General features: G+C 38.5%; 1 protein-coding gene across 1 annotated transcript; it reads right to left on the bottom strand.

Moving 5' to 3' along the window:
* Positions 1-3,295: 3,295 nt before the first annotated feature.
* On the bottom strand, positions 3,296-4,982 carry cdkn1cb (cyclin dependent kinase inhibitor 1Cb). Its single transcript, XM_029758522.1, has 3 exons — positions 4,208-4,982; positions 3,916-4,033; positions 3,296-3,500 (listed from the first exon to the last, which is right to left on the bottom strand). The coding sequence occupies exons 1-2, from the start codon at positions 4,734-4,736 to the stop codon at positions 3,918-3,920; spliced, it is 645 nt and encodes a 214-aa protein (XP_029614382.1). The 5' UTR covers positions 4,737-4,982; the 3' UTR covers positions 3,296-3,500; positions 3,916-3,917.
* Between the last annotated feature and the right edge of the window lie 6,514 nt (positions 4,983-11,496).

Below are 11,496 nucleotides of genomic sequence, written 5' to 3'. Positions count from 1 at the left end.
GTGAACTCAGCTCAGCCAGTCAGAAAACTGGGCCGGCCCATCTGATCAGGCAAATGTGCAAAGACTATTCCGTTTCAAGTGTTTTACATGTACAATTTATATTATTTCCATAATTTTTACTATTTTACGAGGAAACAACATTCATATTTTAGGTTCAACAACTCTTTCCAAATAGACACAATCAAAAAATGCTCATAGACTGAGAAAACCACACACTCCCTTATCCAATCTTGACTTAATCAAGAGCAAAATATTATCTGACTTTAAACACGCATATGCAGGGGCATCATGCACCCCAAAGTATGTGAACCCATAGTTTTTAAACAGGACAAATCTGAGGGGGCACATGCCCCTATGCCCCTTATGGACATGACGCCTCTGACTCATATGTTTAATTCAGATGGGCCTATCACATTTCACTCTTTGGAAATAGTTAAAATGAATGGAAATATTAGCCTGTGGAGCGCTTATGATATCTGCTGCATTCATCATATCATCCATAGAATAGATAAATACATTAATTTGTTTTGCATCTATAATATTGCAAGTGAGATGTTTAAGTATAATTGGGTTATGTGTCTGCAGCTAAGCTATTCTTCAACAAGACTAGACTTCTATTATTTTTTCATAAAATGTTGTCTAGTGGGCCTAATAAAAAGTTATGGACAGCGTATAATAAATTAAATTTGACCACATTTTGTTGACAATTTACTGAACATATTAGGGCTGAGTTTCGTTTTCTGGTGATTTGTTGAAACCATTTTAGTAATATCTTTCAAAATTTGGCAAATGGGGAATGCCAATGTTCATTTTGAAACTTGTAGACCTATCTGTAATTTTATTTTTCAAAATCTCCTCATTAGTTTTATTTCGAAATGTGAAGAATATGTTTTATTTCACATTGGAAAGCAATAGGCCTATGACCCAAACTCCTAATAAGAAATGTAGGCCTATACACATCATCAGTAGGCCATCAATAATTCATAGTGTATTTTCATGAACTAAAGAAAAATGGTTGTTATCGCCAATTTCCATTAGTGTTATGGTGTTTTAATTGTATTTAGGCATAAGTAAGTAGATGGAATATACGTGGGAATATATATTAACATAGAAAATATGCGCTGAATCATGTGGTGAATCATATTTTAAATCATTTAAAATAAAAAATAATAACACTTTCAAGGAAGAAAAAAAAGAACATAGGCCAAATTCAAATTGTTCAAATTCAAATGCTGACACGAAAGAAAGATGACCCCTAAAACTCTCGAGGAATTGGGCCTAAAAGTCTTTAACATGGAAGGGACTTCATTACAGTTAAGCTACACGTGAACATATGTCATCTTAAACATATAAAGTAGGGAGAATTTAACAGTTTGTTGAACAATCCTGATACTCCCCGTGGACATATGGGCTATAATTAGCTGGATATCGCCATAGTTTAATTATATATTTTTTTCAGCCGTTCATATCAATAGAGGAGGCAAACAACGTTTCTTTTGTTCTCCAATGCAGGACATTATGTGGCTGAATTAATGGGTCTTGGCTATGTCTACATGGATTTGCCATATGGCAACAAAAAGGAAAGAATGGAGATGGGAAGCTCTTTGTGTTGGAAATGAGAACAAGGCCGTCAGAGGTACGCGTGTATGCGTGGAGCTGGCAAAGTCATTCTCGCCTTCAAAAGTCTTCCAATTCCTCAAAATGTAGACATTATAAAGCATAAACATGTTATATTAATTGGTTAAGCCACGGATAGGGGCATTTGTCAGCGTTATGAAGGGGGCATAGGCCTATACATTTAGCAAAGTCCTATAGCGCATGAGCATGCTGAGTGCGTGGTTTGCTTTCTTTCAATTAAGGGTAAACTTGCAAGTATGACCAACTGAATGGTTCCTTTCAATGGACAAGGACAATTACAAAGACTAGTAGTTTTTTTTTTATTTGGGCAGGTGGCCTCCACGGCCGAAGTGGTGTGGCGCGGTGTTTCCACGGAGTAAACAGTGTGGGTGAGAGGTTCTTTAGACGAGTTGTTGAGTGCGGGTGAATGTGGGGGTGTCCGTGTGGACAATACGGGGTTCCAAAGGCAGCTGCTGCCTTTCTTTAGAAGGGCGAAAGGGCCTTTAAATCCCAGACTATATCCCGCAGCTGCCAATGGCTGCACGTTTAAATGCGCCATCATGCAATTCAACTAAGCTTATACTTTTTTTCCAAAGCCTACAAGCAATATTGGCACACGGAAATAAACTTAGACTACCGGTATCAAATAAATAGAACTTCAAAATGTATGGTGATTGTAGCCTATAATCTCTTGAAAATGTAGGCTCACATTGTCTTTCATATTTCTTTTTAGGCCTATCATTTCATTAAAAAAACAAGGATAACTTTTTTTTGCATCCAGCAAAAACCTTAAGCTGACCTTGAATTATGTTTTTTCGCAAGGGAAGTTTAGGTTTTGTGGGGCTGACATTAGTGAACCCAACAAGACATTATATAATGTAAAAAATATATATTTTTTAACTTTAGGTAAAATGTAATTGTTTTGTCTAGGCCTATGCTTGCTTCATCTAATGGCTATAATTCTCTTGCCATATGAGTTTGTAATTAGAAATTGCTAATTATTTTCATCACAGGGAAAGGGGTAGGCTATTTGATGGCAAAACAGAGCAGGCGGTGCAAATTTCTCTTGTGCTGGTGCCATGACGGGGGAAAACAGATGTTGGCTTAGCTATGAAGTGACGTAGGCTTTGGTGTCTATACTGCTGTAAGCTTTTGTTACTACTTTACACGTTAGATAATTCACACTATTCTTACACACTATAAAACTGACCCTTCCTGCAAACAAACATTCGGAAAAGATACAAACATTAACAAATGTTTAAATTTCAATGACAATATTTTATTTGCATCTTTTGCAAAACAGAAAATGAGGGCAATGATATAGAAAACGGCTCAGAAACACGATGAAATCTACGTTTCAAGTGCACTATAAAAGCTACATGATTGCAAAACATCACAATAAAACTTTGTAAATAAAAAATGTGCCCTTTGACTAAATCAAAACGGCATTTGCAAATGTAGGCCTAAAGTAACAAATAAATTATAAGTTAGAATAGTCTTAAAAAATTGCCTATTTACACAACCCAGGAATATTTAACAGAAATAAACATTTATAATGTCTTTATAAAGCTGTACACTTTTGGCCAGTGTAGACAATTTAAAGTAATTTAGGATTGCACAGTTGTTAAACATTTAACACTGTCAAGTGGCTGTATGCAAAGCAACCATGAATGCTACATTTTGTCTGAGTCCTTAGGCGAATTCTCTCTCCCGACCGTTCAATCCTGAGAGTCCACGGACTGTAGGCTACGGTCCATATAGGTCCACTCGGAGACGCACCAAGCCGATGGACAGTCGATCAGGCGGGTTCCTCCATCCCTTGTTTTCTGTCTCCTTCAAATCGGACGGTAGGAGAAACGATTATCACAAAATAGTGCTAACGCCTGGAAAGGAAATAAAAATACATTAGTGTTCGTTGACTAAAATAAATGTAAAAAAATTGTACAGATATGAAAGACAAAAATCATGAGTATGGTCTCGAAATAAAATCAGAGTTGTAGCCTAACCCCAGCAGGCGTCACCATTTGCACGAGCCTTTCCCGCCACAGTGACAGACTCCCCTCCCCCAACCACACATTACTCCACTACGAGCGCTCACTCATGTTCAGCTCCCTCAATCACTGCAAGTGTGTAACACTATTTTCATTTCGCATTACTGGCGAATGCTTATCGTCAACAAAAGAACCCCATATAAAAGCAATTACACACAAGTAACTATGTTGTCCAGTATTAGTAAACGCACGGCCTATGTCTAAATGCCATTCTGCCCATTTATCTTGAACTATAAACCATACAGACCTTCAACGAATTCTCTTGCGTGGAGTTTGTTCTACAGGAATGGGAGACGAAGGATGCTGGCAAGTGCTTTCATTCATCTTCGTCTCGGCCGTCGTCTTTTTACGTTTCACGTAGAAGTCTGGAAAGAAAAGTAACATTTAAAAACCAGGAATTCACGCCATGGCCCCAGGTAGCCAAATATTAGCTACCTGACCCGACAGCATGAAAATGACTACATCACTAAATCAAATATATCTCGACAATCGCCATCAACGCTTAAAACACAATAGGCTTACAGGTGAGCGATATTTACCTGTAATATGTGCCGTGGTCGTTGTATCAGCAGTAGCCGTTCTTTTGCTTCGAACGCACGGGACTGGTTTTCGGGTAGGCTTCCCTGAGTTCTGCTTCATTGCCCAGTTCTCCTGGTTGACTTCGGTGGGACAGGGGGTGCTACTTTCAGAGTTGGTCAAACGGTCCTCGCAAAGAGGCGATACATCCAGTGGGATAAAGTCCACGCATTGCTTCAGATTGACTGGTGTTACAATCCTGTTCCTCCCGACCTGTACAGAGTCCTGGTAGAAGACTGGAGTCGTATCTACCGGGGTTTCCTCCCACTCGTAGTCCCCAGACAGTGGCACGTCGGCGTCGAAATTAAAGTTCCATCTGCGCTGGTCCCTCTCAGAAATCTCCCACATCTTGGATTTCATCTCCCGGTTCAGTTCGTCGTGATCCACCGGTCCAAAAAGGTTACGGCAGACGCCTGTGCGTGCGTGGAGAGGAAAGGTCCTCCGTGCGGCCAACCTCTCCAGGGCGCTGCTTGATAGCTGGACGTTGGACATTGTCTTACCAAAGTCCAACCCAAAAATCCACAAAAAAATAAACAAAATGCTTTATGGATAAATGCCTGGATTTAGAGTGTAGCAAAATATTTTCGTTTCTGTGGAGTTGTGCCACACGGTTCTGTTTAAATGTACCCGAGTAGAGCACCACACCGTATTTAAAGTCCCAAACAGTTGTAGGTTCATGTAGCCGGATCGCTCGACCATCCCATTGGTTCGTTTACGTACAACCCTTTAAAAAAAATGCCTCCATACCCCATTTCCATTGGCTGGGACGAAGATTTGAACGGGGGCCATCTAGAGCTTAGCTTTTGATTTGTGCCTGTGGTGTCAGTATTGGCAGTGAGTGAAATGCCTTTCGAAAGTCGATGGGAAACTGTTGTTGCTGCCTAAAGATTGCTTACTATGTATTTTTCCTTTCCTCCAATCCCCAGCCCTTACTGCTTCTCCCTCACCAGCTGCACAGCCACGTCCCGCAGGAGAGATCGAATAACTGCTTCACAAACCAAAGAGTAGAGGTTGGCAGTGCAGAAGTCTACCACATATTATTGCTGTTTAAGAAAAAATGTCTCCGCCTCTAATAGTCCAATAGCCTATTGTAAGACCACCATTTAAATTATTGTAAGATTTCAGATGTTTCATTGCTGCTCCGATGTAAAGAACCCAACCCATGTAAACAGCAAACATTTAAAAATCGAATAGCCTACCTGTCTCGTTTACAAGTGAAATCTCAAATTTGGTGAAATATTAGTTCTACAAGTGAAACATCAAATCTCATCCTAACACTCAACTAAGTATGTGATGTGAAGTTAATGAAGTGAACAGTCGGCTAGACAGGGCCAGACTACTGCATTTGGGATCCCTGGCACCGACCTTTTTGGGGGGGATTTATACTTTTTGGGGTGGAAATCAGCTAATTTACTGCATTACAATACATTTTGCCATGGTGCAGAGAGAAAAATTGTAGTTTTATAATGCTATTCTACACATTTTGATTTGAGGCTAAGCTATATATTTTTAGTTTTAAAGCTAATTTCCTGTAATTCTACATTTTTTGACATGAGGCAGAGAATAAAATGTGCTGTTTTATAGCTCATTTAATGTTTTTGTTCAAAAACAAAAAGTTTAATTTTTAAAGCAATTTTTTTGCAATCTACACATTTTGCTAACGTATGCTATCTGTATAAAAATATATAGCCCTGGAGCACGTGCCCTGCCTCCCCATTCGGTAATCCGGCCCTGAGGCTAGATGCAAAGCAACCATATTAAAAATATAATTTTTGCATTTGATTGACAAGACTTACTCTTTATTTTTTATATTTTAAATGTTTTTGTCAACATTTATTATTATTGTCATGATTAGCCTATTGTTGTTCTTAATGCTATCATTTGTAAACTGCTTTTGAAACCATATTTTTTATCAGGTAATATCTAAGTTGTTGCATTGGTCTGTTGTTGCTCATTGAATTCCCAATACCGACATTCCCAAGTTAGGTTACTGATATATTTGTGCAGCAGAACCCATACTCTTCTAGCAATAACATTAATAATCTACTAAGAAACCAGAGACCAAATGGAAACGCCTAACGTTGCAGTATGAAGGGCGACAGCGACCTCCTTTGGCTTACACGCTAGTGGTTTATGTTGGATTGGGTTTGTTAAAGCCTAGGGTGTCACTTTTATTTGCTATGCGGTAGCGCCCTCTCATGGTTCTCAAATTGTAATTTCTATCAAAATAGGCCTCACAACAGCACCAATTCTAAATGTGCAGATTATTTTATTCAGTGCAAACTTAATTCTGTGGCAGTACTGGTTCATTGCAAGTAGACTAAACTGTTAAAGTTGCAGACATTTCTGAAGTATTTAGGCTACTGTTTGAGTGGCAGTGAGTGAATTAATTAATGTGATGTCATGATTATAATGATGATGACTTGATTACATTAATAAATTAACTCATGAAAGTGTTTGATGTTTTCTGAGAAATTAATCAAGCAATTGTTCAACCAAGAAAATAGAAAATAGGTTGATTAATGGTTTGTATTTGGTTTTATTCTTTATGACCTACTCTTTCTGGTAAGGAATAGAGTGTTGTTGTCAGACCATTTTCCCTGAAGTGGTGGTCCTTTCCCAAATCCGACAGACAGATACACACACACATGCACACACACCCTTGACCCTCCCTGTGTGTGTGTGTCTCTGGCCCGTTGTCTGGAACTGCAGCAGTGGGTGACGTAACTGGCTTATTTTGTGGCCCCAGGACCTGCTCTTCAGGACCCTTGGGGCAGGGAGGTGTGGTCCATGTTTTATCTTGTTTTGTCATGGGATTTACCTGGAAGTTAATGCTGAGTTGTGGATTTTCAGGTTCATGTCCACGGACTGTTTGTCTGGTTATACATATGAAGCCTGTGTAAAGATGGGAATAGCGGGCCCCACACACTTGTGAGATACATTAAACATGCTATTTAGCAAATGTGCATGATACCACTTATATGTAAGCCTACTAGTATATGGTACAGGGGAAATAAGTGGGCGAAACATACAATTAATTATTTATGTTCAAGATCAAGATCAGAAACACAGTTCAGAGCTTGAAGGACATTTTCCATAAAATACAGTGTTGACTCCCCCAAAAATAAAAATCAGAAGGATTGTAACAAAACATGGAGTAAGTATACAAATTGCCTTATTTAGCAAATGTGACTGACTGCACATCAGACGTCATTTGCGAGTGGCTCTGCATTTTCAAGTGGCATTTCCACTTCTAAACAGCATTACGACCGGAGGTGCAAGACCCATTTCCAGGGCGTGGTGCACTAAGATCTTACCTATACGACTGTGCCTTTTGAAATGTGATTAGGCTATGTTCCTTACTAGGGGAAATCGCCAACCATTTATACCACTGATGTCCCTATTGCCACCTGTAAAACCATTTGGTCTGTGTCCTCCACTCTTCCTCAGCTTACCTGGAGAAAAGGTGAGCTGAAACACCCAACCAGCCACCACCAATTTGGTGTTGTTTATTACACCATTGGATTTCTGTAGAGATTTATATGGTGCCAACATGTGCATGTACATTACGTCTACATCTACAGTACCTGCAGGCAGGTGCATATTTTTTGCTGTATTTGTTTATAAGAAAATACAAAAATGTGAATGCTTACAGATTTTATTTCACCTTTATTTAACCAGGTAGGCTAGTTGAGAACAAGTTCTCATTTACAACTGCGAGCTGGCCAAGAATATACTACATAACTTCATAGTGTGGAAAATCACATTTTTGTCTGCACTGGGCCTTTAAGATAAGCAAATGAAACCAAAAATGCATTTTACATTACATTCCATAGGCCATGTAACAGAGTGAGTGATTTACCTGTGGAATTCTGTAATAGACTAGTAGGAAGTTGGAATAATGCTGTGAAATTGTGAAAATTACTTTCAGTGTAAGAGCTATTTGAAAAGACCACCTGACATTTCAGCCTGTTTTGGTGGGATGGAATTTTGGCCTGCCTGGTGACATCTTCAGGTGGTAAATTAGTTAATAGACCAATAAGAAAGATAATTCCAAACCCCTCTGACAATAGCAGCTAGTTTTCAGTGTTCTCCCCACTCAGACAACTCCCAGGCAATCCTAGAAACATTACTGCTTGAGAAATTGCTCTTCTCTAAGAAGCTATTTTTGTTTCTTTCTTACCATTTTAATTGAAAACAACCACAGTAATGTACTTAATTGTTAACCAGAAATGATTTGAGATTGAGATAAAAACAGCAGCATTGGACCTTTAATAAGTTATTACAGTATCTAATTTCTGTCTTTTGTAAATGACTCTCGTTCAACACAATGTGTTTAACAGTCTGGAAAACACAATCTCACAAAAACACAATGTCACAGCTGTCGTAGGAATGAGCGAACCAAAGTGCAGCATGTGTGTCGTTCCACATTTTATTTACACTGTGAAACTATGCAATACATAAATAAACTGAAAGACAAAAAAAACTAACCATGACACAGAGGTGAACCATACACTGACTCAAAAATAATCTCTCACAAACCCAGTTGGAAAAAAAACCCTACTTAAGTATGATCTCCAATTAGAGCCAACGAGGACCAGCTGCCTCTAAATTGGAGATAATCCCAAACAAAACCAACATAGAAATACAAAACTAGAACATGAACATAGAAATACAAAACATAGAAAAACACCCCCTATCACGCCCTGACCTACTCTACCATAGAAAATAACATCTTACTATGGTCAGGACGTGACACAGAGACACTCTCTCTTGGATGTGATTGATAGGCACACAGAATGCAGGGATTTGATCAGCACAACAATAACAACAAAAACAGGATTGGGGAAACTACTTTAGTTGTACATCAATTTCAGTGATGTAAGTCATAGAAAATGAATAATATCAGAATAACTAAGATTAGAAAACTCAGAGTTCCTAATCAGGAAAAACACAACTATATATCTCAACATGCTAAATAGAAAGTTACATTTCTGTTTAGGTAACAGAGCACTGACTGTATGTTGACAAAGCTGTGCAGTTAGATAGCATAATAGGAAACCTATAATATACAGTGCATATCAGTATGCACCTTTCCTTGGATTTCTTCACATTTTATTGTGTTACAAAGTGGGATTAAAATGATATATATATATATATATATACACACATCTTTTTTTATTTGTTATTTTTTACAATCTGCACAATATACTCTGTAATGTCAAAGTGGGAGACAAATTCTAACATTTTATTTTTAATTAAGGAAAAATTAAACACATATCTTGATTGGATAAGAATTCACACACCTTTGGCAGCAATTACAGCTGTAAGTATTTTTAGGTAAGTCTCTAAGAGCTTTGCAGACTTGGATTGTGCAATCTGCACATTCTTTTTTTCCAAATTCTTCAAACTCTGTCTGTTAGGTTGTTGATCATTGCTAGAAAGCCATTTTTAAGACTTGCCATAGATTTTCAAGCAGATTTCAGTCAAAGCTGTTACTAGGCCACTCAGGAACATTCAATGTCTTCTTGCTAAGCAACTCCAATGTAGATTTGGCCTTGTGTTTTAGGTTATTGCCTTGCTGAAATGAGAATTTGTCTCCCACTGTCTGGTGAAAAGCAGACTGAACCAGGTTTTTCCTATAATATTTTGCCTGTGTTTAGCTCCATTCAGTTTATTTTTATCCCAGTCCTTGCAGCCACCACCATGCTTGAAAATATGAAGAGTAGTAATTACTGATGTGTTGTTTTGGATTTGCCCCAAACATAACACTTTGTATTCAGGACAAAAAGTTAATTCCTTGGTCACATTCTTTGCAGTATTACTGTGGTGCCTTGTTGCAAACAGAATGCATGTTTTGGAATATTTTCTTCATTTCACTTCATCTTTTAGGTTAGTTTTGTAGAGTTATTACAATGTTGTTGATCCATACTCAATTTTCTTCTATCACAGCCATTCAACTCCGTAATCGTTTTAAAATCACCATTGGCCTCATGGTGAAATCGCTGAGCGGTTTTCTTCCTCTCTGGCAACTCAGTTAAGAAGGACACCTATATCTTTGTAGTGACTGGGTGTATTGATACACCCCCCCCCCCCAAAAGCCCAATTAATAACTTCCCCATGCATAAAGGGATATTCAACATCTGCTTTTTACATTTTTACGCATCTACCAATCAGTGTCCTTCTTAGCGTGGCATTGAAAAAAAATCCTTTTAGAACCAAAAAGGGTTCTATCACTTGCTTCATACAGTATATGGAACACATAAAAGTTATAAATAGATGCCTTTTATAGGGTTCTTTGATAAGAACTGATATAGAGTCCTGCATGGTGCCATTTATTAATTATGGTTACTACTGTTAAAATAATATTTCTAAAAATATATATAATTTAAAAAATGATAAAATAAATTGACAAAATAATACTGACATAGTTTTTAGAATTTATTGTAATTATATGCAAACATAGTTTGGAAATATGCACTGGTGGCCAGGAAGGTATTTCTTTGTTTGAAAAATGGCCCAAGTCACCTGTGGCTGACTTCTTTATAATACAATAGAACTTAGTCCATCAGTTATAGCGAACAACAAAAATGTGTCTTCTGCTCTATTCTCAACCCCCCCCCCCCCCCAAACAGCAGACCTCACACATACGTCTAAATCCAAGATGGCGTAGCAGTCAGGCATCTTTTGTCTTCGTCTTGTCGTGTCCCGTGTATATATCTTTATATATATCTTTTTTCTTCGCATATATTTTTCAAATATTTTTCTTAACCCCAACTTCAACATACTCTCGTGTAACCCGCCTCACCCAATGTGGTATGGATCTGCTATTTTCTTTACTTTAGAACCGGAACCCCCAACAGAAGCTAGCCAGCTAACTAGCTACTAGTCAGCTAGCCACTGCTAGTGGTCATCAGCTAAACTTTAGCCAGGACAACTCCTGCCAGTCTGTACAGCGTGTTTCAACCCAGAGCTTATCGGACTCCTTTTTCTCCATATCACCGGATTCCTACCGCAAGCTCTGAACCTCTTCACCTGGATCATCACAGCTAGCTCTCTGCTATCCAATTGGCTTCTCCTGGCTAACATCTCTGTCCCAAAGCAAGCACCAATTAACCTGGAGCTAGCCTATGCTAGGCCCATCTCCCGGCTAGCTGAAGAGGTCAATCATTAATTCTTTGGGCTACAATATCTATTTTGCCAATTCGCCTGGACCCCTTTTATTGCCGATAAGGAGCCCCGATCCATCACG

Source organism: Salmo trutta, chromosome 7 (assembly GCF_901001165.1).
Source record: "Salmo trutta chromosome 7, fSalTru1.1, whole genome shotgun sequence".
NCBI classification, from domain to species: domain Eukaryota; kingdom Metazoa; phylum Chordata; class Actinopteri; order Salmoniformes; family Salmonidae; genus Salmo; species Salmo trutta.
Note: the sequence above shows the minus strand (reverse complement) of the source record. Positions and strands in the feature narration are given on the sequence as shown.

Excerpts from the sequence above, each read along its gene's own strand:
- cdkn1cb (XM_029758522.1), bottom strand. The coding sequence starts at position 4,736 with ATGTCCAACGTCCAGCTATCAAGCAGCGCCCTGGAGAGGTTGGCCGCA. Across the intron at positions 4,034-4,207 it reads GACCACGGCACATATTACAG|ACTTCTACGTGAAACGTAAA; the intron begins GTAAATATCGCT and ends TTTTCTTTCCAG.